We start from the raw sequence: 26888 nt of genomic DNA on the forward strand, positions 1-26888 counted from the left end.
GAAATCTGCACAGTGCAGCTGACTTTTAATTTCTGATGGAAGAAGTCCATGAAGTTCGACTGCCTCTAGGCCTGGAAAGTGATCAGCAAGTCAAATGATTTTTTTTTTTTTAAATACCATGCCATATGCAGCGGGGGAGGGGAGGATGAGAACCGCCTCCTTGATTTTTGCCCTCAGTATATCCTGGTGTCCCCTGAGGTTCCAAGGCATGTGCATGTTCAATGCATGGCTGGACATGTGCTGTTTTGCATGTCAGTGGGACAAACAAAGACATGCTTGAGAAGGGTTGAGTGATGGGATAATTAGAACCAGGCAACAGCAGGGTGGATGCATCATCTGTGCATGATAACTTGTTTGCTAATTGCCAGCACCAGATTTTCTGGGCAATTAGATGTTTGGTGTCTTCCAAGACCTTCTGTGCAAATGTGGACACACAGCCTTAGGCCTTCGAGGTAGCAAGTGGAGAGAGGGCAGCTCCTGGGTAGACGGCATCTCCCCCGAGGTTACCCTGGGGGTTGCATATGAAATGGAACCATCATCAACCAGTGGGATGATTGCCTGGCTGGGCCCCTGTGTGGAGACAGAGGAATCCTCTGGCTTTTGTGGAAAGAGGTGCCTTGAGCTTGGAGACGAACAAAGCTGGGGGTGTTCAGTGGGCTAGCCGAGGAGTCAACTGTACTCTCTTTTCAAGCACCCTGGGACATGGATACTGATAGATACAGGAAATATTGTGTCCTCTGATGAGCAAGATGAGTTATAGGTTTTGTTTTTAGACAAAGCTTAAGTAGTCCGGGCTGCCCTTAAACTCCCTATGTAGCATGGGGATGACCCTGAGCATCTGATCCTCCAGCCTCTCTACCTTCACAGTGCTGGGATTACAGGTGTGGGTCACTATATGGTGCTGGGGATCAAACCCAGGGCTTTGTGTATGCTAGGCCAGCAGTCTGTTAGCTGAGGTACATTCCCAGCCCAAGATGAGTTTTTAATAAATGGTTTTTTTATTATGTTAGAGTATACATAACACAAAACTTTCCATTGAAACAGTTTTAAAATGTACATTAGTTGGGCAGCATGGTTTATATTCACAACACTGTACCACAGCATCACTAATTATTTGCAAAACTTTTCATTGTCCCAGTCAAGAACACTGGGCTCATTAAGCAATAACTCCCAGTGACCTTTCATCTACTTTCTGACTCTTTGAATTTGCCTATTCTGGATAGTTCATACAAGTGAAATTACGTACTATTTGCCCTTTTGTGTCCAGCTTATTTCAATAGTTTCCTGGTCTATTGGTGTTACAGTGTGTCTAGGAATGCCATTCCCTTTGCACATAGTTGAACTGTTCCTAATACTATTCCATTGTGTTGAGTGAACAACATTTTACTTACCCACTCCTTTGTTGGTGGACACATGAGCTTATTTCTACTTTTTGGTTATTGTGAATATTGCTGTAATGAACATTCACATACAAGTTTCTCTGTGAGTCTGTTTCCAAGTCCCTAGTAGTTACGTTGCTGGATCATACAGTTACTCTGTATATGACATTTCGAGGAGCTGCCAAACTGTTTTGCACAGCAGCTGCACCATTTACATTCTCACCAGCAATGCATGAGAGTTCCAATTTCTGTACTTGTTTTCCTTTCCTCTCAAAAATCATCGTCATCCTTGTGGGTCAAGTAACATCTCATTGTAGTTTTTGGTAGACCAGTTGGCTTTAAACTCAAGAAATTTGCCTGCCTGCTTTCCAGGTGCTCGGATCAAAGGTGTGTGCCACCACACCCTGCTTTCATTGCAGTTTTGGTCTGCATTCCTCTGGTGGCATTGAAGCTGGCCATCTTCTACACTTGCTGAGTCTTCTGGTGAAGAGAAGGCCATAAGCCCACAGATGGGAGGTGACTTGCAGATTCAAAGCTTCCCATTTGCGTTTTCATGATGTTTCACTCCTCAGTCTGTTCAAGAGCCACTGAGATGATGCTGTTTGAATTCCCACCAAGTAGAAAAAAAGTAATTCTGCAAGAGCCTGAGATTAACGCAAAGTGATTTAGCAGATGGAGCTATTTTTCATGCTCCCCCGGTGGGGAGAGCCTTTCCCAGAGAAAGCCAACCCACTTACCGCCCACGTGGAATTAAGCTGTGTACTAAACCAGCATGGTATTCAGAGTAAGACCTAGCCCCTGGTACTGGTGGGCGTGCGGCATCTGGCTATTGTTTCCCCGATTGGTTGGCAGTTTCTGGTCTTTGCTTGGTTGCTCTGGAGCCCTGCCAGCCCTGGGCAATGGGCATTAGGCCACTGTGGAGCCTTCAAACACTGGCCAGGGACAGTGTGTCTTGTCCTTGGGGGCCCCTGAGACTGCTCCAGAACAAATGTCTGTACTTGAATCATTGCAACAGGGCCGAGACAACATGATATTTATGCTACTTTGCTGTTGGCCCTTCTTCTGTTTGACTTAGTGTTCCTTGTGTCCCAGGGCCAGGGAAGCTAACCCAGCCCCCTTTTGGCTGCTACACACCCCCAATATTGGACACCATCAGCACCCCTGAAGACATGAGTTGTCCGTGCTTTGGAGGTCCTTGTGCTAGAAGAAGATGGCAGGTGGTGCATCGGCCATCAGATGCTGTCCCTCAGAGTTGCGCTCATGCCCCATGTTCTGTGGACAGAAGTTGTTAACCCTGGGATAGGGGTTGTCCTGTGCACCTTTGGGAACCTGTGGGCTATAGGTGCTCTTCCAGAATCCATGAAAACTGACACATCTTCTCTGGTACTGCTGCAATAATTCCTTCCCTGGAGAGACATAAACGACATCTATCTCCCCATTATAAAGTCTACAAGTGATGAGCTGGAGAGATGGCTCAGTGGTTAAGAGTACTGATTGCTCTTCCAGAGAACCCGGGTTCAATTCTCAGCACCCACATGTCAGCTCACAACAGCCTGTAATTCCAGTTCCAGGCAACTCAACACCCATGGCAAAACACCATTGCACATTAAAAAAAAAAAAAGTCTACAAGTGAGTTCCAGGACAGCCGAGGCTACACAGAGAAACCTTGTCTCAAAAAACCAAACAACAAACAAACAAACAAACAAATAAAAACAAAGTCCCAATAACAACATATGATTCCACCAAAGATCAGAGTGGGAAATGAGTTGGTTGGGCTTACAGGGCATGGGTGAGGGGTCACTTACAGGGCATGGGTGAGGGGTCACTTACAGGGCATGGGTGAGGGGTCACTTACAGGGCATGGGTGAGGGGTCACTTACAGGGCATGGGTGAGGGGTCACTTAGAGGACATGGGTGAGGGGTCACTTACAGGGCATGGGTGACCACAAAGCAGCCATAACAGAAAATCTTCACCAAGCACTGGGGGTCATGGCTTCTCCATAGCCACACTGGAAGAGCCCCTTCCACTAAAGTTCCCCCAGCCTGTGTACTCCAGCTCTCCCCAGACCCCAAGGCCACTGCAATTAGGGCAGAATGGCATACTCGTGCTGGGAGGAAAGTCTGGACTCTCAGGTGAGGGTCCTGTGACCCTCCCCAATGCCTTGTTCTGTGAGGGAATGTTAATAGTTGACAGCCCCATTGAGGTGGGTTCTTGCAAACAGCTACAGCTGATCTGATGAAGATGATGGCTGCGTTGCTCAGAGGACCACGTTCTACTACAGAGGATTCAGGTTGCATTAGTCCACTGTGGAGTCTGCGTTACAGAGCACCTGGCCAGGAGCTGAGCCCTTCTGGGAACAGAGCAGCACCTCCTGTTTAGCTGTGTGTGTGTGTGTGTGTGTGTGTGTGTGTGTGTGTGTGTGTGTGTGTGTGTGTGTGTGACAGTGACAGGCCTGGTGGTCACTTTAGAGAAAAGGGATAGGGACATCCAGTTGTTCAAGTTCTGAAGGCCGAGCACAAGGTGCTGGCCTGGGCAGGGACATCCTGCCTTCCTGGCTGGGAATTAGCTCTGCTCAGCATGGTACCAGACTTGCAAGAACCCCTGTGTGAAGAGAAAAGCCACATAGGCATCTTTTTCTGCTCCCTAGATGGGTCCACGTCACTTTTAAGAATCTAATTTTTGCCTTTGCTTTTAGAAACGGCTCCCACATCTGCATATTCCTCTCCAGCCCGGAGTCTCGGGGACACAGGAATAACACCTCTGTCCCCTTCCCATATCTTGGTAAGAAATATGTGTATGTGAGCATGTGCATGCACTGACTGCCTTTGTTTTCTCTCTCCCATTGCAGGCTGCTAGGCAGCCCTTCACATCCCTTTGCTGAGTGCACACTGAGGTGGTGGTCGCGTGTGTACTCTGCCAAACCTGTTCCATACCCTGGGCCTGGAAAGGCTTTCTGAGGTGTGGCTGATGTCTGCAGAGACACCAGCCTGGACAATAATGTGAGCAGACAGAGGGATCAGCTCTTGAGAGACCAGAGCCTAGAAATGACAAGGCAACTTCTTGTAAGGAAGCACCATGTCTTGGGGACGAGTCAGCGAAATGTTGTGACTTTGTCCACAGAGGTTCTCTCTGTGAACAAGAATGAGCGGCTAGGGAATTGCTTCTTTCTCCATTTTCCTTGGAGAGATCTGAGCAGCCACTGGTCTTAGGGGATGGGCTCTTGCCCTCCCCAGTCCCATACAAGGATGGATGGATGGCAGGGGCAGCCCACAGAAGCCTAGCTTTGGACTCGCTGTTCAGATCCACAAAGGCTCTAATGAGGAACACATGGGAGCCACCGCTCCCTAGGGGGTTGCTGCCTTTTTTGTTTGTCCCAGAGCCCTCTCACTGTGAAAGGCTTACACTCAGGAGTCTCAGTCCTGCATCTGGGAAACTCCCTTAGTCCTGGACCACATGCTGAGTACACTGGAGGAAATAGTAACCTGTGGGCCTGGTCCCCTGAGATTCAGACTTTGTACCCTTTGCTCCTTGGAAGGGCACTTGGGGAGAGTGAGAAGGGAGGCCAGTGGTAGTGTTCTCAGCCCCAATGTAGCCAGAGCAGCCCAGTCCAAAATTTGCCAGGTTTATAATTTGGTGTTCTTTGGGAATTAAAATAGAAAAAAAGGAAAGGAAAGTCTACATTGCTTTAGTTAAAAAAAAGAAAGCTGAGATACCTGAGGTGGGCTGTTCAAATGGACTCACAGATGAGGAACAACTGTGCACATGAGGCCTGGGCCCTGAGGTCATATGATGGGTATGTGGGATTGGACAGAGTCACCATGCATGCACCTGTCCAGGTAAAGAAAACACTGTGAAGATGGAGTAGGCACTGGCGAGTGCTCTGAGTGGTGGCAGGGGTTCTGCAGAGGGAGTTGGGGACAGCGACAGTGGGGACATTGTGTCCACACCAGGAGCTTCTACCGGGCTTCTGCCCCATGGTAGCACTTCCATAGTTAGCCCCGTGTGCACAGCTGAGAGCGTCTGTAGGTGGTGCTCTGAGACAGTTGACCCGCACCCCAGTTTGGGGTGTCTTCATCTCTCTTGGAGCCACTCAAGTGGGACCTGAGGCTGGTCTGCTTGAGCTGGGGTAGTCTACCTATAGTGAAGGTCAAACTGGACAGGGTAGAGGCTTCTTCCTGCCTGGCGCTGACCCACCCATGCCTTGCTATGCATTTGCAGAATGATGCTGACCCTGTCTCAGAGCAGCAGACGTTCCTTGTGGTGGTGGCCATCGACTTCGGGACCACATCCAGTGGCTATGCCTACAGCTTTACCAAGGAGCCAGAATGTATCCACGTGATGAGGTGAGTGCTGCTGGGGGAGGGGCATCGTGTAGCCTGGTCACCTCACCTGTGTAAACTTGGAGGCAGTCACTGGTGCTTAGGAAGAACATGGGTTCAGGTCCAGACTCCCTGTGCTGCTTTCTAACATCAAGACTACAGGTTCCCACCTGTCAGCTCACTAGTTTAATTCTTACATAGTTTTGGGAGGGGCTATACAGTATGATTGAACCCCAGCCAACGGGATTCCAGGGTTTGGCCTGGGTGAGCGCAGCCAAGAGGTGCCCTGTTTGGTGTCTGTGATAGGGGTGATCCAAGGGCCACCTCAGCCCTTGCTGTGTAACCTCAGGCGATTCACCCCGTGTCCTCACCTTTGAGATAGGGATGACGGTAGTGCAAATTTAATGAGATTCTCTACATGTAAATCAGCATACATGAAAATGTAAGCAGGAAGGTGCCAGCTCTTCCATGTACAGAAAACACCAGACAACTGGGAAAGCAAGCAAAGGTGGACCTTAGCCTGGTGACCCGAAAGCTGAAGTACCCTGGGGCATCTTCAATGCCTACTGCAGCCTGGCCCTCACACCACCATCCCTGGGGTTCATCGTCAGCTCCTCCAGTCCCCAAACATCCACAGAAAGCTTCGGGAGCTCAGGTTTTGTGACTGTTTTTCCAACTAGGGTGTGATTTAGGATGCACTGGGATTGGTTCTGTGTTGCCTGTAACAGGATTAATTGTGGGATTCAGCCATCACTCCTAGAGTGAGACTTCAGCTATCTGTCTAAAGTCGTTGTAAAACTGACTCAAAGCAAGCCTGTTTACCAGGTGTCCATCCTGCAGCAGGCTGCATGTGGCCACACTTGGCTCAGGAGAGCTATGAATGTGGCCCAGCACAAAAGCATAGCCTCACTTAAAACATTAAGAGTTGTTTTGGGTTTTGTTTGTTTGGTTGGTTGGTTTTTGTTTGGATTTTCCTGTTTTGGATACTTTTCCAACTCTGTATTGTGAGGTTTGTAAAGGATGATATCATTCTGCAACATCAAATGTCAAACGCGCCTCATGAAGCCTTACATTCTCTTGAAAACCAGAGGTGTTTCGGCCTGAGGCTGTTGCCACCAAGAGGTTCCAGGGTCTGGGGAGGTGGCTCAGTGGGTAAAGAGCTTGTGAGCAAGTGTGAGGACATGAGTTCAGGTCCCCAGCCACCATGTAAAAGCTGGGGACAGTGGTGAGGTGTGGAGACAGGCCAATCCCTGGAACTCACTGGCCAGCCTGTGTAGTCTGATCGGTGAGCGTCTTGTTCAGTAAGACCCTGTCTCAAAAAATAAGGCGGGGAGCAATTAAGGAAAATATCAGTGTTTACCTCTAGCCTATGCCTGGGCGCCCCATGCACACGCATGCGCTCGCGCATACACACACACACACACACACACACACACACACACACACACACACACACACACAATGAATAATGGAAAGCCAGTTTTGTTCTTAAAAACATAAAGAACTATTTTTATTCATTAATTATGTGAAGGTTGGGGGAACGCACATGCCAAAGTGATCCTCTGCCGCAGGGAGGGCGCAGAGGTCAGAGGACACTGCGCAGGAGTCAGTTTCCTGTGTCTACCTCATGAGTCCCAGGCAGGGATGGAACTTAGGTCATCCGGCTTGGTGGCAAGCACCTTTGCCTGCTGAGTCATCTCACTAGCTCAGATTGGCTCTTGAACCCTGATGTCACATGGCCCTTGGAGGTCTATGGACCCTAGATTCCACCTCCAGCAGCCAGACAGATGTCCCTAGAGATGGAAAACCCCAGTGAGAAAGAGCACAAACCTGTCTGTCAGCTTCCCTGAAGTTGTTCTAAGAAGTGCTGTTCCTCAGGGTGGTCGGCAGCGAGAGGTGACACATGGCAGAGTCTCTTTGGATGGAGATGTCAGCCTAGTTGCTTCGGAGACTGTGTAGGGAGGTTGCCTCTGCTTGAGTTTTTTGTCACTCTGAACATGTTGACATGACCGGATTCTGCCTGATAAAGGCATGGGTGAGAAAGACTGCATTTGAATAGGGATGAAGAGGGGCTGGAGAGATGGCTCAGCAGTTTAAGAGTTGCTTCCAGGGGACCAAAGTTCAGTTCCCTGCACCCACATCGGGTGGCTCACAACTGCCTATAACTCCAGCTTCAGGGGATCAGATGCCCTCTTCTGGCCTCTGTGAGGACCCTTCTACATGCAGTACACGTGTATGTGCACGCACACGCACACACATGTGCACATGCACATACATGTGCACATGCAGTGGTGAGGGGATAAATATATAAAATTTATGGGCATGAAAGAATAAAAGATTGAGTGGAAGAAGCTCATGGGGTGTCCACCTGCAGAAAGCAGAGAACAGAGCTACCTAGCCTAAAAGTCACCCCATGTCCCTATCCAGTCATCTAGGACACTTAGCCTGAGGGAGAACATGCTCCCTGACTGGGAAGCTGGCCAGGGATAATGCCAGATCCATCCGAGTGGAAGTCCCTCAGGAGGGAGGCACCCATCTGCCCTGTGACGGTCTCCTCATGCTGACTGTAGTGATACGCACGAGAACAGGTTGGAACTCAGCCTGGGCCGCAGCTGCTCCCTACCCTGCTGGACTGGGCCAGTGTCTGGCACTGAGTCTCCACCTGAGGCTGCTCCCAGGTCTAAGCTTGGCAGGGAAGGGCACAGCTCTTGGCAGCCAGGGACCTTCCAGAAGCCAGGGACCCCAAAGAGAGAAGACACATGAGCAGCCTGTCCTCCCCACACTGTGTCCTTGGAAATGTCTCTGGGGTTGAGCGGACCCCACCCCCGCCCCATTGCATACCTGTGTCCGAGCACTCACATCAGTGACAGACATACACATAGTAGGTACTCAGCTCCACTGTGCTGACTGGACTGGGGTTTTCAAAGACCTGTAACTTCTGCTTTCCCTTGGTGACAGGAGATGGGAGGGAGGTGACCCTGGCGTTTCCAACCAAAAGACCCCCACCACCATCTTGCTGACACCAGAGAGGAAGTTCCACAGCTTTGGGTACGCTGCCAGGGACTTCTACCATGACCTGGACCCCAACGAGGCCAAGCAGTGGCTATACTTGGAGAAGTTCAAGATGAAACTCCACACCACAGGGGTGAGCTGGCTTTTCTAGGAGAGCAAGGGACCTCAGTGTGAAGGATGTTCCACTGGAGTCCTCCAGGTTCTCCCAAACAGAAATTAATGCCCATCTGACTGGCTCTTGGAAACAGCCTGGAGTACATGGCTCCTCACATCCATTTGTGGACTGACAGTTCTTCCTGGTGTGTGTGGGGTGGGGTGGGGTGGGGAGGAGAGGGCAGGGGGGGGGTTGGAGCAGTGGTTGGAGGTATTTAGCTGTTTGTTTTGTTTAGAAAACAGACAAGCCTAAGAAGATCCCAGCTGTGACATAGGTATAGGGTATTGCCACCTTGCTGCCCAAGGGGATTTGGAGAGGTCAGGAGACCCTCTATCCACTGAGACCAACTTGTGTCTGAAGGCCCAAGTAGGGAAGGTGGGTCAGGTTTGTGGCTATTAACTGGTTGGTTTGGAAGTAACAACCAGTAACATTGGCCAGGCCACTGTCTGTGTGTGGAGCAAGAAGCCAAGTACAAGTGGAGCAGTCATTAGAGGCCTGAATGCCAGAGCAATGGCCTCTCTTCTGAAACCCTGAGCAAGCCAATGTTCTGTGAGATGCCCGGGTCCAGCAGACATCCCTGCCCCAGAGCTTCATGGGAAAGGTGGGAGCTAGATGAAGACCACGGACTCTGAGCCACATACCTTGGGTTTCAGTTTCACTCTTGGTTCCTCCAAGACACTTAGTCCAAGCCATGTGACCTTGCTGTACTTCGTTATACTTCCTTTTTAGAATGCAGACAGTCAAAGCATCTTGCTCACCAGGAGAATATAAGGATCAAAGTGGTAGAAATACATGATGCTCCAGAGGAAGGAACGTGCTAGTCCAATGGCTTCCATTAGCATTTGCAGATGGCAGCGCAGAGGTGGCGGGAAAGCCACCGCCGGCACTTAGCCTCCCGAGGCTCTAGGCTCACATGAGGCTGCATTTCTGGGCCGTGGATTAGCTTGGACTGGAAAGGACTCACCCCTTTTCTCTGGGTGGGACTCCATGCTGGTTGTCAGGATTGGGCAGTGGATACACAGGGTGAACCGTAGCTTCATGGGACTCAGCCGCCTCCCTGAGCCTGAGAGTCTAGAAACAGGGAGGCTTTGCTGGACACGAGGAGAAGCGGGTGCTGGCTGGGGGCAGTGAGCATGAGGAGATGGTTTAGAATACACACAAAGGTTCTACAAGGATCCAGTAGTAACTTGTGGCCCTACCTAAAACAAAGGCAATTATGTAGCCTGCATCAGTCTGATGTCTACTGATCAACTTGTTCCTGACACTAATAAGCAGGTTAGTCCAGGGGCTTCCTTCCACGCTCCACCCATTCTCTCCCCCTGGAGACCTGCTCATCATTTTTCTGATGACCTCTTTCCACCCACCATCTGGCCTCTGCACAGTGTCCTCTACCCGGGGACTATGTACGACAGCTGCATTGGCTTCTGACAGAGCCACACTTTCAGCAGATTAGACAGAACCGGCCTTAAAATAGGAGCTCTTCTATTTCAGGGGCTTGGCTGGCAGCTCACCGGGGAAGGAGAGATTCGTGTGTGTTAGCATCCTGCTTGGCTGGGAAGTGGCATGATTTAAGCTGCTATCACAGGGCTCCCGAGGGTGACTGGTGTCTGGAAGTCGCATGTAAATTTCACTGGGCTCGGCACCTGCTACCCACTTGTTCTTCCCGGGACCTGCTATTGGCCAGAGATGCCTGCTCCTGAGGATCCAACAAAGGGAGAGAGAGAGAGAGAGGGGAAGGGAAGGAAGGGGGTGCCATGAGGTGGGGCCTGGAGAGAACAGCCAGAACTCTTCTACAGTAAGAGGGCATTACTGTCAGGTGCCTTTGGGGTGCACCTGCCTCTCTAAATATAGGGAAGTAGATTCCGCTAATCTCCAAACAGCAGTTCCCCCATCAAAGGCACGGTTCTCCTTCACCCTCTCCGCTGGCACCTGTCTTTCTCCCCCCAGGACCTCACTATGGACACGGACCTGACAGCAGCAAATGGCAAGAAAGTCAAAGCCCTGGAAATCTTCACATACGCCCTGCAGTACTTCAAGGAGCAGGCGCTGAAGGTGAGGATGTGACAGTCAGCCCCGGGTGTGTTAGGCCATCTGGGGCTGCTGTACCCACCAGCTAGGCAGAGGTACCGCCTGCAGGGAGGAGAGGTAGGCTCTGGGATCAGAACAGTGGAAAGTGTTCTGCAGCACTGCTGGCTGGAAGGTGAAGTGGCTTAGCATTTTGAAACAAATTTGGAAGTTCCCAAAAAAAGATAAACACAGACATCCCCCAGCAGTTCCACTCCTCGGCACACACCCAAGGGGAATGAAAACATGTGCACATAAAACTGTTCCATGAATGTTCATAGCAGTATTATTCATAATACCTAAAAAGTGGGAACAACTCAAATGTCCATCAACTGATGAATAACCAAATGTGATATGTCTCTTCATTGGAATGTCATTCAGCCACAACAAAGGAGTGAAATACTGATACATGTTACAGTATGGATAAACTTTAAACACATCTTGTAAAATAAAAGAAACAATATATAAAAGCCACATCATATGATTCCATTTGTATGAAATGTTCATGACAGGTAAATCCATAGAGGCAGCAGTTTTCAGGGAGCTTGGGATATAGGAATGAGGACAGTCCCCTAAAGGACGTGGATGATGAGATAAATGAGAGAGCCTGGAGCACCCTGCCCGCACACTGCTATGTGTGGGGGGCCAGGCACAGACTCCTCTGGAGTGCTGTTAATGGCATTTTTTTTTTTTTTTTTGGTTTTTCGAGACAGGGTTTCTCTGTGTAGTTTTGCGCCTTTCCTGGGACTCACTTGGTAGCCCAGGCTGGCCTCGAACTCACAGAGATCCGCCTGGCTCTGCCTCCCGAGTGCTGGGATTAAAGGCGTGCGCCACCACCGCCCGGCCTGGAGTGCTGTTAAAATCCTGACTGTTCAGCAAAGCCACAGGAGGTGTGTCCCAGGGGACCAGTAGCATCTCCCCACCTGTTACATTTACTCTTCTTGACATTAGGAGCTGAGTGACCAGGCGGGGTCGGACTTTGAGAACTCTGATGTCAGATGGGTCATCACAGTGCCTGCCATCTGGAAGCAGCCAGCCAAGCAGTTCATGAGAGAAGCTGCCTACCAGGTGAGGGACATTGGGATGGAGGTTGGGGCATAGAGGAAAGGGAACTGGGATGCCCACAGTGGTGACTGTGCTCAGGTATCTCCCAGCATTCACTAGCTTCCTAAGGAGTATGGGAAAGGGCATGGGACAAAGAGCCTTCCTATGCCTCAGCTTCCTGGGTCAGTCTAACAGGGATCTCTCTCTCTCTCTCTCTCTCTCTCTCTCTCTCTCTCTCTCTCTCTCTCTCTCTCTTCCTGGATTTATGTGTCTGGGTCATGTTTCCACTGTAAATTCTCTGGGGTTGGATTTCAAACTGAGGTTCAGAGACATTTCCTGTAGATGAAGGAAAGTGAAAAACTTCAGGAAAAGCCTTGGAAACAAGAATATTTGTGTAAGAAAGGAATAGAGACAAGGATGTTGGCCTGGGCCCAGGCATTTCAGCTCGGCCAGGAGGCTGAAAATGGCCATCTGCAGCTGGGGAATTGAATTGTCTTTCATAACGTTTGCCTGTCAGAGCCACACAGTAGTATGTGGGCTCTCGGGAAGGGTGAGGGCTAACACCCTGAGTGCTGGCAGGCTCCCGGGAGAGCAGTAGCGTGGTTCCATGGTCAGCCTCAGAGGTAAGACTCTCCTGTATTTGGTGACCAGCTATGAAGGGTCCACCCACACCATAAACACTCATGGTCTTTGTGACAATTGATATTGATTGACAACTTGATGGGATCTGGAATCATCCAGGGGGCAAAACTTCAGGCATGTCTGTGTGGGAATTTCTGGCAATAATTGTGGGGTGAAGATCCACCTTAACGGCAGATGGCGTCACCTCAGGGGCAGGAGTCCTAGACTGAATACGCTGGAGGAAGGGAGCTCAGCACCAACATTCACCTCCCTGCTTGCCCAATGTGCCATGTGACCAGCTGCTTCACGCTCCTGCCCCCATGGCTTCCCTGCCGTGGCAGACTGTACTCTCAAGCTGTGGGCCCAAATAAGCGCTGCCATGCTGGAATTGCCTTTGTTAGGTGTTTTGTGGTCGCACTGAGAAAAGTAACCAATACAGGTGGCTTCCTACTGTCACAGTCAGGCAACTTGTGCCCAGCAGTCTTCCATGATAGGTACAGCAAGCCACGCCAAACTGCTCTTCCTGTCCCCAGCACAGAGCTGGCTTTTGTTGAGCCTGGGTCAATGCTGTGCCTTGAGAGTCAGTTTTCGGTCTTTAATCTCAGTCCCAGCAGGGCAGGCACATTGATGCAATAGATGTCTCTTTGTCCTCATCACACCTCTCAAGGGGCATCGCGCCCACCTTTCCCAGGAGGCACAATTCTGACATCAAGTTAGTAGCCATGTTTATGAGCCTTTCCCTCCAAAAGAAAGGGTCACAGAATCACCCCAAGCCCCAGCAGACGGTGAAGTGGTCCCAGGAACTCAAGCGCCATAGGCTCTGCTCAGTGCTCAGGGCTTTACCCGTGGCAGCTTGCAGAGCTCAGCTTGTACCAGGTCAAGGGCGGATTATCCCTCCCCTCACCGTCCCCTTTCCGGGACTGTTTCCTCTGCTCTCCCCTTCCTTCATGCAGTGTGAGAATCTGACTCTGTGTATGGATCTGCCAAAAATAGATCTGCTTTCATAGGGATGAAGGAAGAGGGTGGAAGTTCCAGAGGTAGTTTCATTAGGAAGAGAAGGAGGGTAGATACGTCTTAGCTCTTGTTCACAGAAGCCCTGGGCATCACAGCCTCAGCCTTCAGGGAATGTCCAGAGGTGGGCCATCAGGACAAGGTCATTTGCACACATTGCACTGTGCCCTGAGCTGTTCCCAGGAAGGATATTCATGGCAAGATTCATGGCCTCAGCTCACATTCCCCAGCCCACAGGAAGACTTCAGCAATAAATGTGTGACCTGTAAAGGGGTCAGATCTTATTTTTAGACTGGAAAAAGAAGGAAGTGTGGTAGCTGGTCAGGTCGCTAGGCTGTGCAGCCCTGGACTGGCTCTCCCTAAGGACAGAGTCTCTGAGGGGATGGGACAAGGGGTGGGGCCGCACCCTGTGGAGTCTGAGGAGAAAATCAGACAGTGGAGGACACAGGCACAATATTCTTGGCTTTGGTGGATAAAAATGACCCTACAAGTCTGGCATGGTGGCTCATCCCTGTAATCTCAGTACTTGGAAGGCTGAGTCAGGAAGACTGGGACAGACGTTGCATGGTTGCTGAGAGGCGTGCAGGACATAGGGACTGCCTTCCAGGGCAGGGCAACCTTTCTTCTGTAGTGTTTTTGCAGCTTATGCTTTGACCTTTTGTAGTTCTGCTTTGATGTTTACATTCAGTTCCCATGACCAGGTGGGTTTAAAGATGGCCACCTCATTCAGCGAGTCTCTGCTCCTTTACTCTTTCCCCATGAGGCCTTTGCATCGGGGCCTCTGTGTGGCAGGCTTTGGAAGGCACTGGATGCAGCAACCCAGCTGAGTCAGGCTCCCTGTCCTCAGGTTGCTCATGGGGCCCAGTGGCTGATAGTTTGGAAGTTAGAGGATGCGTGTGCGTGAAGCATGGTTGCTCTATGGTGTCTTAAGGAAGAGTTCCAGGAAGAATGGGAGAACAGCCCTCGGCTGCACCCCACTGCTGTTTTAATACGGCATGAGAAAGGTCCAATCCTGTAAAGGTAAATTTTTGTTGGTCATCTTGACTGGGCCAGAGTTTGCCCAGATGTTTGGCTAAATAATATTCTTGGCATTCCTGTGAGGGTGTTTTGAATGTCGTCATTTAACTGTCCAGAGTAAAGTGGATACTCATGTAACATGGATGGGCCTCCTCTAGTGGATTGAAGGCTGAAGAGGCCAAAGATATGACCCTTCCCAGACAGGGAAGAAATCCCTCCCGCCTGCCCTGGAGCTGGGGCTTTTTCTTTTTCTTTTTCTTTTCTTCCCTTTGGATTCAGACAGAAACATCAGGTCTTCTGGAGCCTGTGTTCTTTGGACAGGAGCTTCTCAGCTACATCTCCTGGGTCTCCAGCTGGAGATCTTGGGACTCATCAGGCTTTGTAATCGTGAGCCAAATCCCTATAAGAAGTCTCTTGCTGTGTGTCTCAGTATCCAGCTTGTATTGTTTCTCTGGAGAGCCCTGGTTAATATAGCACATGAGCGAAACCCGACTTCTTAGCCCAGTGTCTTCTGAGGATGTTCTCAGCATATCCATCTCCACGAAAGGTGCATCAGGTGGGTATTTGCTTCCTCCTACGTGGTGGTAGCTGTCTGCCAATAACCCTCCAAGAGTGGCTTCAGAATGAAGCACAACTAGTGTGCCACCAGAATGGTAAGACAACTGAGCATGCCATTCTGCTTCGGTTGGAAGCATGGAGGCCCCCCTTTAGGCTTTGAAGAGGCTTTCTGAGTACAAGTTTATGGTACATTCACCTGCCAGAGGGAGAGAAGGAGGCCGGGAGAGAGCAGAGCTGCAATGGTCTCAGCATAGCGTCCTCTAGGCTGGACCAGGTCCAGAGTCTGTGCTGAGTCAGTGCCCACAAGGGTTGCAGAGCTTTGCACACAGTTCTGCTTCATCTGGAGACACTCCCTAGGCCTGTCCGGCCTCAGTCCTGGGTAAAAGAATGTGCCAAATCTCAATCTCTTAGGATTTACTCACTCAAGACAGCTCCAGATCCTTGAAGAGCAGACAGAGGTAAGACGGTGTCAGGAAGGACAGTTGAGGCCTTCAGGAAAGACCTGGAAAAGAGAGAGAGACAGAGACAGACAGATAGACAGAGAGACAGACAGACACACAGGGAGAGAGAGAGAGAGAGAGAGAGAGAGAGAGAGAGAGAGAGAGAGAGAGAGAGAGAGAGCGAGCACTACTGAATCTCAGGGGATCAGAGACAGGAAGTTGTCCAGTTTTTAGAGGTGTTTTGCATAAAACATGTAACTCTGGTGAGTGATGCCTGTTAAATTAATGATGCTCCCATGTATGGTGGCCTCATTTAACACGGAGACACAGCTTGTAACTGCCTCCCTGCCTGAACAGGCTGCAGTGAAAAATAATCCTATCAGGAGAAACCAAATGCAGGACGCCCAGCTGGGGCAGCTGGAACTCACTGACAGGCCGGCAGAACGCATCGCTGGCCTGGCCATTTTTCTCATCTGTGGATGCGGTTTCTTGGCACATTTTCCTGGCAGATTGCAAGGACCAAGGAGCTGAGTGGTCGGGCTAAAGACTCGTTTCCGTGGGCTCCTTGGAGAGCAACTTTGTCACCTCCACCTCCTGCATGGATCTCACGATTCCAGGAAGGTGTTACCATTCAAGATTCTATTAGGCGGCTTTAGAGCCCGGAGGAGTAAATGTGGTAGTGTGCTGCAGGCTTGCACACTTTTCCTACAGAATGCTCATGTTCAACTCAGCAGAGACCAGGGCCAGGAGAGTGCAGAAGAAGGCTGGCTGGAGGAGTGGTTGAATCACTCATTCAGCAGCTGCCTCCTGAGCAACTGATACCTGCTGCAGAGCAAGAAGGCCTTACTGTTGCCCTTAGGGGGTGCAGTGCCTTGCCACAGAGGCTGGATGTGTCCGTACCAACTCAACATAGCTGGAGACAGACTGGAATGCTTGTCAGCAGTGCCAGGGTTACTGGTGGTCAGGGGCTGGACTGGTTTCCAAATTCTTGGCATCTCTTTCAAGAAAGAAAGGTATATATGGAGTTGCAAAGTATCAAAAATGCTTTACTCAAAGCGCTTAGAAAGGAATATGCTGTTAAGATTGACAGTCACGTGCATAAAGATTCACAGGGCCCCAGGTTATTACCAGGAGCCCCCTTTTATGGGGGGGGGTCTAACAGTTAGACACGTTTGATTCCTAGGGAGGTAGTTTGTGTGGTTCTCTATTATATTGACAGATTGAGTTTTATAATGGTTTCTCTGCAATGCATGCCTCTTCACATAATGCATTTGGTTTTTTATGTCATATACACACCCAATTACACGTAGGTATAAGATGGTAAATAGAGGATTGTCTCTAAATGCTCACTTTGAGGACGTAGTTAGCCTTATTGTGCATATACCCCAAACCAGTTCAGGCCATCTTGGCCTTCCTACTCTTCTATTCCCAGACATAAACAATTGTATCGAATCTAAGTTTGATGATCTTTAGGAAGAGGAAAAACTTATTCTGTTGCTAAGAGAACAGTGTGTGTGTAGTTCCGTGCAGTCTGGGGTCCTCGGTTGCTAATAGGTTGCTAGGTGCACTGTTCAGAGAAGAAGAGATGAGAGATCTAGGCTGCCAAGTGCATTATTAGAAGAGGTGTGTGTGTGTGTGTGTGTGTGTGTGTGTGTGTGTGTGCAGCCCCAAATGAGTGAAGTCCCAGGTTACTAAGCTGTCCCCTGTTTTGCCTGCCTCACCAGTAGAGAAGAGCGCACACAAGAATAATGACTCTGAAGTACAGCTCCAAAGGCAGAGAAACCCTGGTCCCGTCCCAGGCAGATGGAATCCCTGGTCTCCTGAGGGCTTCCCAGCCAAGGAGCTGGAATGAGAGTGGTTCTAGGTGTTTGAGCACAGGGTCTCCTGCCGGAGATGAAGCTCTCTGGGATTTTGAGGTCTAGGCAGATCTTTTCTGTTTCCTCCTGTTCTTGGGGGGTCTGTGAGTGATTCTCGGATCCTTCTGAGAAGATAGAAGTCTTTGTACAGAGTCAGCTGACTTCTCCACTCCTTTGACCAGTCATGTCCTGTAGTTCTTCATCATGACTCCACAGGAATTTACTGGTGGCAACAAGGCTCCTTGGTCTCTTGGATAATGTAACAGGGGCTGGAACAGATAAATGGGGTGTGGTTACTGTATTAGTTACTTTTCTGTTGCTTTGATAAAATACCACAACCAAAACCAACTTCTAGAAGAAAGATCACTTTAGTTCACTGATCTAGAGGGATAAGAGCCATCATGGTGGGGAGACATGGCAGCAGGAACAGGCATGGGTTCAGGACCAGGAAGCTGAGCTAGCACATCCTCAACTCCAAACACAGCCAGCGGGAGCAAACTGAAGAAGGCTGAAGCTCTGGAACATTCAGAACCTGCCTCGGGTGTCCCAGTTCCTCCAGCAGGGTTCCACCTTCCAAAGGCTCCACAACTTCCTCAAACAGCGTCACCAAGCAGGGACTAAGTTTTCAAACTCGTGAGTCTACAGGGGACATTCCTCATTCAACCACCAGTCACTTACCTGACACCACCCAGACCCCTGATACCACCCAGACTGTCACTGTGTTGCTTCCTCCTTCCTGGAGTGGGATCCACACCTTCACCTCTGCCCTTTCCCTGCATCTTTTCACAATACAGTGGGGGCCCCTGTGGAAATGGGTCACAGGCATTGCTGTGGAATCAAAGCCAGCCCATCAATGTGGACATGGCCTCTGCTGTTTGGGGCGGCCTGGGTATGTCTTGTTGTTGTTGTTGTTGTCGTTTGGAGACAGAGTCTCTCTGTTATGTAATGCTGGATGTCCTAGAACTTCCTGTGTAGACCAGGCTGGCTTCAAATTCATAGAGATCTTCCTGCCTCTACCTCCCTAGTGCTAGAATTAAAGGTGTGCACCACCACACCTGACCTATGTCTGATTTTAAAAACAAAACACTCTATTTTTGATTATGTGTATATGTGTGTGTGTGTGCCCATGGGTACCAGAACAGGACACATGATCCCCTGGGGCTGCTATGGGTGCTGGGAACCAAGTTCTGGTCCCCTGCAAGAGGAGCCAGTGCTCTTAACTGTGCAGCCGTCTGCCCAGGCCCCCTTCCCAGAGGAGAGGACCCTCCTACTCAGCCACACACTAACCCATGCACACTTCCCTCATATCATCTCAGGCAGGACTCATGCTCTTGACTGGATTTTCCATGTAAAGATTTCCTGGGGCTGAGGATTTGGCTAGTAGGTAAGGTACATGTTGTGTAAACATGAAGACATAAGTTTGGATCCCCAGAACCCTTGTGAATGCCAGGCATGGTGATGTACCTGTTTCACAAAACCCCAGAGACCACCAAGGAGCCGGTTTCCGATGCAAGCACATAAGGGTCCTTTTATTCAGGTTCAACCTGGGCCACCGCACGGCAGATGGAAGAAAATGTGGTCACAAGCCCAGGTGTAGAGAGTTTTTATAGGGAAAAACCACAAGCCAGGAATTGGAAACTTGGGATTGGGCAGAAGGGATATGGGACAAGGTAATTTTTTTAAACTATCGGTCCAGACTTTGGGCACAAACCACATTTGAAACTGTTGGGTTATACTTTTGGCAGGGAACCACAACCCGCTGAACAGGATTATCTGGACTGCTCAGCAGGATTATCTAGATATCTTCAAGAGTCATAAACCACACGCAGACAGGATGTCTGCAGGAGCATACTGCTCTGCATCCATTCGAGTTGTCATGGCACATTCCTGAGGTCCTTCCTGGAACTGAGTACAGCAGGTGATCTGAGATGGTGGCCCTTTCCCTAAGATGGAGCCTGTAAAGTCAAGTCTAGACCTTCACAATGGCAGCATATGCCTATATAAGCCCCAGTACTAGGGAGAGGATGGAGGCAGGTGGGGTCCCTGGAGCTCCCTGACCAGCCAGCCTAGCTGCAGTGATGAGCTCCAGGTTTATTGAGAGAGCCTGTCTCTAAAAAGAGGTGGAGGGCAATAGAGGAAGGCACTGGTATTAACCTCTCACCTCTGTGTATTACACACAAGGTACACACACATATACATGCGTGCATAAACATGCATATACCACACATACACACAAAAGATTTTCCATCTGAGTCAAAGGTCCTGCTTAGGATGTCAGGACCATAGTCAGTGGACAAATGAGGCCTTGTGTGCAGATATTTCTCCCTTCCCATCCCTGTACCTCCTGGATGTGGTCCACACCCAGTGGGATTCTGGCTGTTGCAAATTCCAACTGGCAGGTTGACATCCCAGAGGGACATGGGAATAGTTTTGTGGCTTTAAAGTCTAAAAGGTCTTTGCCTGACTTTTTTTTTTGTGGTTCCTGGGCTCCACCATGGTCCCATCACCTTGGTTTCATTTCTAGTATAAATCCCAGAAGCTGTGAATTCCAGAGTCCCAGGAAGTCCACATTGTTCCCTGACCTCTCACCCTTGCTGGGGAAGCTGGCTTTGGGCATCTGTTCTCCCAGGAAGTCCTTGGTGCTAGAGACCCAGAAAAGAAATTTTTAGCACACAAACGGTCTGTTAGCGGGGGCATTCTGCTCTGCCTTGCTTTGGATTTCTGCTTCTGGGGACCCCAGCACTCAGGTTCAGTGGATTCACCATCCCGATGGCAACATCATGTGTCTGACCCAATCCTGTTTCACTGGGTACCTTAACTTTCATCTGTCTGTGTGCTAAGGATGTATGGTCTGACCTGGGGAGGAGTAGCTGGGCAGGGGTACTTATAATTGCTTGACAGGGAGCAGTGGAAGATCCTTCACGCCTAAGTCAGTGGCCTGTTGATGGATGTCATCCAAAGGCAACCCAGCCCATTTGCCCAATGGATTAGAATAATGAGCACTATTGTTGCCTGTGTAGTTGGCCGTAGCTGGGGGTATGAGGCTGTAGGGAAGAGGTACCCTGTGACTGGTGTGGAGCATAGGTGTGGATTTGGAAGCCAGTCCTTCCGAAGTGGTTCTGCTATTAGAGAGGCACATGGTGAATACAGAATGAGCCTGTCCTTCTCCTGCCTGGTGGGTAGCAGCTCTTTCAGATGTTATTAGTAACATTTATTTGGGGTATGATTGCCATGGAGAACTGTGGGCAATGCATTATCTGATACTGTCCCACCCAGCAGGTGAAGAGATGGCACCTAAAACCAATGGAGGATGGAGTTTTGTCAAAAGGTCAGGCCCAGGCCTCTCCCCTGTAATATTAGACCCAGGCTGGAGAGTTGGTGTGATTTAAGGAGCCTGGTCTAAGGGACTCAAATCCTCACCTGTGCTGATGTTGGATACCTGTGAGTAAGACTACTGTTTAACTCTGCAAGCCCCATGCTCCATGGGATACTTCCTCTCCTAGACAAACTAGAGTAGTTGGTTACTTTCTGCTGGGGCCTTGGAGTCTTCCTGTCTATGGTGGCTTGAATGTTAAATGTCCCTCATAGTCTTGAGCACTTGAACACTTGGTCCCCAGTTGTGTCACTGTTTGGGAGGTTTAGGAGGTGTGACCTTGATGGAAGAAGTATGTTACTGTGGGTGGCCTTTGAGGTTAAAAAGCCTAGAGTCATTCCCAATGTGCCCTCTCTGTTTCATGTTTGTGGTTCAAGATGTAAGCCCTCTTCTTCCACCACGCCTTTGCTCTCCCATCATGGACTCTAACTCTCTGGAATTGTAAGCCGAAATAAACTCTTTCTAATATAAGCTGCCTTGGTCATTGCGGTGGCTAGTTTTATGTCAACTTGTCACAAGCTGGAGTCACTGGAGAAGAGGGAGTCTCAATTGAGAAAATACCTCAGTAGGCAAACCTATGGGTGGTTTTTGTTTTTTTTGTTGTTGTAATTTTAATTAGTAATTGATATAGGAGGGCTCAGCACATTGTGGGTGGTGCCACCCCTGGGCTGGTGGTCCTGGGTTCCATAAGAAAGCATGTTGAGCAAGTCGTGGAGATCAAACCACTAGCAGCACCCCTCCATGGCCTCTGCATCAGCTCCTGCCTCCAGGTTCTTGCCCTGCTTGAGTTCCTGTCTTGACTTCTTTTGATGATGAATTTTGATGTGGAAGTGTAAGCCAATTAAACCTGTTCTTCCCCAACTTGTTTTGGTTATGGTGTTTCGTCACAGCAATAGCAACCCTGTAACTCTGACAGTCATGATGTTTTATCACAGCAGTAGAAAAGTAACTAAGATGTTACCTTTAGTGAAGGAGTTACATGAAAGGCCCTGAGGGTCCCCTGGGTTTCCCGCATTCCAATATGAGCCTCCTTCCTCCTTGCTTACTGATGGAACCCCCTAAGCCCCTCAGCTCCTAGCTGCTCTTCCTGTGACTATGTGGCATTAGGAGACTTTCTATCTGCTAAACTTCTGGTGTAGAGTGGAGGTGGGAGTGGGGGAACTTTCTCCAAGTGGGTGTGGCTTGGAGACAGATCCCCAAGTTTCCTTGGAAACAGCAGAAAAGCAGCACCATGGTGACAGGAATAATTTGTGCTGCTCATGGCCAAGAAATTGCACCATGCAGTGTCTATAGGAAGAACTCCTGCTCTGGCCCAGGGCTCTGGGAGTACCAAAGGACCTGGTTACAGGCCAACGCTCATTTCTCTGTGTATTTGCAGAAGGGTGGCTTTGGGACCTCCAGAGCCTAGAGGGGAGGTGACTGGGACAGGTCACACACATGCCATGGAACAAAAGCACTTCTGCCTCTTGCCAGCCAAGGAAGAGCCCAGATATTAGCAGATGGAGCTGCAGATGGGAGTCTGGGGTGTAACTGTTACAATATTAAGAATATGTCGAAGCTGGGGTGTGCTCAGTCGGTAGAGTGTTGTTTGTCTCACACGTATGAGGTTCTGGCTTCAGTCACTAGCATCACATAAAGCAGATACGGTGACACACACTTGTGTCACCTGGGAAGAGCAGCACTCATGAAGTAGATACAGGAAGATTGGATAGTCATGGTCACTCTTGACTCCACAGCAAGGTTGGGGTCAGCCTGGGATCCATGAAACCCCATCTTAAAAAAAAAAGTATTATACAGTAAATTGTCGAAAGAATGAAGGCGTTAGTTAAAACAACCGTCAGCTGACTGCCCACCCTCACTCTAGGAAATAAGAGACTCCACGGAGGCTTCCTCCAGGAGCCACTGCTCATTTGTTACATCCAGTGGGCAAGTGGCAGGAGCCCTCCAAGTGTTTGCCTAGCTGCGGGTCACCAAGATCAGGATCTGCACAGCCTCTGAGAAGGTGTGTGACTCATTATCACAGGGAAGGGGTCCACCTGTCTTCTTTCTGTGATGCTTTTCAAAGTGCTGGGGCCAACTGCTTGCGTATTAACCTCATCATTACCCACCCGCCATAGTCTCCTGGCCTCTTCTATGGCACTTTTCAGTTCTGATCTGAACAAGCCAGAGGCGCTATAGCCAGAATGCCCTGAATTTCCCAGGAGTCCTTTGCATACTCAGAGGCAGTTAAAAGCTCAATGTCTGGTCACCCCCAGTATTAAAGTCTGCAGAGGACTGTGGAGGGAATGTCCCTCCCGAACAAGCTAAGCTTACTGCTCAGTTCCCTCCTTGAGAGTGTCAACCACATTGCAAGGTGTGGTGTCCTCTAAGCAGGCCTGCCCATGAATCCCAGGTTCTAGTCTCCATCTCTCTGTCTTCCAGGCGGGCCTGGCCTCCCCTGAGAACTCGGAACAGCTCATCATCGCCTTGGAGCCTGAGGCCGCCTCCATCTACTGCCGGAAGCTGCGGCTGCACCAGATGATTGAGCTCAGCAGCAAGGCGGTGGTCAATGGGTACAGCGCCAGTGACACAGTAGGAGCGGGGTTCACACAGGGTACCTCTGCTCTCTCTCTCCCTCCCTCTGCTCCCCCAAAGGCACCTCAGGCTGTAAGGGTCGGGATATGCCATGGGGAAGGTGGGTCTTAAGTCCCTCTTTGCCTGGTGTTCCTACCTGGCCCCTAGGAGGGACTCCCCCATAAGCTAAGCATTGGTCACCCTGGCTGGTCACCCTTTGGGGGCATCTCTCCAAGAACCCAAGGGTGACCTGAGAGCCATTCCTAGCCTTGCATTTTACTAGGATCTGAGACTTTCTTGTCTTTAACTGAGTCAGTCTAATCCAATTTGCCTGCTATTAATTCCCCCATTAAGATTGTTGACTTATTGCTGTCTTACTCACTGGGCTGCTCTGGGTGTATGGAGCTCATCAGGTGCCTTAGCTGAGAGAGTGGCTGATTTGTGGTGACCCAGGAGACGTACCCTGAGCTGTGGGGAAGGAGCCCTTGCTCAGCCTGACCCAGCCTAGGTATTTTATAAGGAGCTTTCCCCTTGAATAGTTACCTGCATAAACTGACAATCTCAGTCCCCAGAACTGTGTGCTCCGTGGGTCCAGGCTCTGTGGGTCTCCCCAGGGCTCCAGGGGTTTTAGAGAGATGAGGTCATGGTCAAAGCACCACTGAAAGCTTGGATACTAACGGGGAGCACCGTTTGTGCTGAGAGCACCATATGTGTTGGGGAGCATAGTATGTGTGGGGAGGTGCTATACGCCCCAGCTGTGAGTTCCACAGAGTTCCAAGATGAGTACCTGGTGGGCAGAAACACACCCTCTGCCCATGTCCACACCCAAGTGACCCTGGAAGGACCCAGGCCCAGGAGGAAGTTAGGAAGAACATTAGTGAGGATTGCTTGACCTAAGCTTAGAGCTGAATTAAAAAAAAAAAAAGAAAGAAAGAAAGGAAACATTGAAAGCAACATGACTACTTCTAGGTTTGGTGGAGGAGAAGGTTTATTGTGGATAAAAGGGAGACCACAGCCAGAGGCAGGGACGTCTGGGAGAGTCCAGAGTCTGGACCTGACCAGACGGACCTATGCCATGTGGAGAGTGGGGGAAGAGAAGAGAGAGGGGGGAGAGAAGAGAGAGGGCAACCAAGTGCAGCAGCCCAGCCCCTTGGGCTGGAGAAGTTTAGGGTAAGGGGAGGGGTATGCCAGCCATGAGGGGCCTGTAACAGATAGAGACTGAGGGAGAGATTCTGGGAGAACCTGACAGCCAGGTCCCCTTTGATATGTTAAATAGGCACCTCAGCCGTTTGTCCTAGGTTTGGGACCTAACAGGATCTATGTTTCCCGTAGTCCCCACACTCAGAAGCCTGAGTCTGCCCTTGCCAAGATCCCAGGCCCAGGCTCACCCTGAGAAGATGCATTTTCCATCCCTACATACTACAGCTTTCTTCTGGTTGCTCCTCAGTCATCTTCATGAGGACAGCTCCGCCCCAGGGGACACCCTGTTCCTTTTAATCCCTTGAGTTAGTTGTTAGTGGCTACCAGGAGGTGGCAAGAACTATGCTTGTCCCTGAGCTGCCGGTTCTGCTTGCCAGGGGCTGTGCATTAACACCTTATCTGATTTACCAGGATGGGGACAGAGACTTTCCTTTAGGCCCAAGGGCTGGATTAGTCCTTATCCTCATTAATGGCCATCCTGGCCTTGCCAAGGGATGCCAAGGCCAGCCTCTTCTCTAAGGAACTCAGGTGCTTTGTCGTTTCAAATACACAAAGGCAGTTTCTCCGTTGTCTCATTGGAAGGACGATGAAGCTCGTGTCTTACAAGCTAATCCTCCGTTTGTAAACAGATTCGTATTGGGGGTCTATTGATTTCAGCACAGCTTTTGAGTGTGGTATAAGAACAGCCCCCAGTTTTCGGGAGGTGCCTGCTGATTTCAAATGAGATCCTTCCTCAGGGTTCGGTTTTGGGGTTTCCTTGCCTTGAATCTGCCACGTCTCCTCATTGCTGCACTGTCATGTCTGTCCTGTGGCTTGTGGATTTTGTTGCTGTCTGTGGACACTCACAGGGGCCTTTCCTTTGGTTTTTGGAGTCCTCATTGGTGGCCAACATGCCTTGGAGGAGCAGGGGTCTGGGGGTCAGCCTCACATTGCAGTTGGACAGGCTCTCCCCAGGGTGGGATGCTGTAGGACCCCAGAGGAGCACTTTTTCAGGACATCTGACATGCTCCGTAGGTCCCTCGTGATCACAGGTTGGTAGACAGAGGCTCCTGCAGAGGGAGGGAGCTAGCAGACATTCAGCCTCCACCTGGCAGGGTTTGCAGGGAACATTATGTTACTCCTGATAGGTTTTAATGGAATCCATAAAAGATACTTTCTCCAATCTTGGGCTTAATCTACCTGAAAAACTGGGATAATTCACTGAGAACTGGAAAGATGTTTTGTCGCCTTCACTCAGATATTTTTTTTATGAATCCCATCTGTGACCATCTAAATTGTTTTAGCAAACTGGGGCTGGGCGGTGGTGGCACACGCCTTTAATCCCAGCACTCGGGAGGCAGAGCCAGGTGGATCTCTGTGAGTTCGAGGCCAGCCTGGGCTACAGAGTGAGATCCAGGACAGGCACCAAAACTACACAGAGAAACCCTGCCTCGGAGGAAAAAAAAAAAAGCAAACCGGGTCCCTGCTACAAGGTCTAAGACATAGTTCGCTTCTTGGCTGGCCTGTGCTGTACCTGGGAGTCCTCCTCTTTGCATGCTACGGATGTGCTCTACCACTGAGCCATACCTTAGTCTAATATAGCTCACTGGGAACCAGCGTGGGAACGGGAGAGAAGTCTACATTTGGGGAGCCTCTGAGGGGCCCCTTTGACCACTCCAACTCAGGCTCTGAAGAACCTGGAGCCGGCTGGGCGTTTGCTGGGTCTAATCCTGAGAGAAGTTAGTTTTGCAAACACTGCTTCTTGCAGAAAGAGACTAGAAGGTCAAGGATGCTGCTAGATAATCAGCAAGGAGGGATTCCAGGGCATTTCAGAAGGAGAAGGGTAGCTTAGGGATTTAAAGAACACAATGGTGGGGAGTGAGGGAAGACGACGAGGCAGGAGAGCTTTCCTCTGCCACCCTAGGGCTGCTCTAAGAAATCATTTATTGCAGTTGTCATTTTGAGACAGAGAACCAGGTCTCATAGTAGGTGCTCTGCCTTTGTTATCACCTACTGTGTGCAGGCCATCACTCTGGGTATACAGTTGGCCCGCAGGATGCGTTGGGGAAGCAGTCCCTTTTCTGCCCACGGGGAACCTAGACCTAGTGATGAGGAAACTGAAGCCAAAGGGCTGAAGCACACTTGGCGTGGCCTGCCGCCTCCAGCATACCCTTTCACAATACCTTTCTTGGTTCATTTTTCTGCTTTTCCAAACTTAGAAATGGTTAGATCTCAAAAGTCTCTGGTCTCTGGTCTGAGGATTCACATTGCCAAACAAAAAACTTGGGATTTCTGAGTCCCACGTCC

At 50.0% G+C, this 26888-nt stretch overlaps 1 protein-coding gene across 3 annotated transcripts in view; it reads left to right on the forward strand.

Annotated features, from left to right (window-relative positions):
• Hspa12a (heat shock protein family A (Hsp70) member 12A) overlaps window positions 1–26888 on the forward strand; it is a 154510-nt gene that overhangs the window by 115355 nt on the left and 12267 nt on the right. For all 3 annotated transcript variants that reach the window (XM_052712927.1, XM_052712926.1, XM_052712928.1), the window contains 6 exons: window positions 4076–4161; window positions 5599–5723; window positions 8658–8844; window positions 10813–10917; window positions 11881–11997; window positions 23271–23442. In XM_052712927.1, coding sequence (XP_052568887.1) covers window positions 4076–4161; window positions 5599–5723; window positions 8658–8844; window positions 10813–10917; window positions 11881–11997; window positions 23271–23442 — 792 coding nt within the window. The remainder of the gene's footprint in view (window positions 1–4075; window positions 4162–5598; window positions 5724–8657; window positions 8845–10812; window positions 10918–11880; window positions 11998–23270; window positions 23443–26888) is intronic.

This window comes from Peromyscus californicus, unplaced genomic scaffold (genome assembly GCF_007827085.1).
Source record: "Peromyscus californicus insignis strain IS unplaced genomic scaffold, ASM782708v3 Scaffold_4__1_contigs__length_199733344, whole genome shotgun sequence".
Classification (NCBI taxonomy): Eukaryota; Metazoa; Chordata; class Mammalia; order Rodentia; family Cricetidae; genus Peromyscus; species Peromyscus californicus.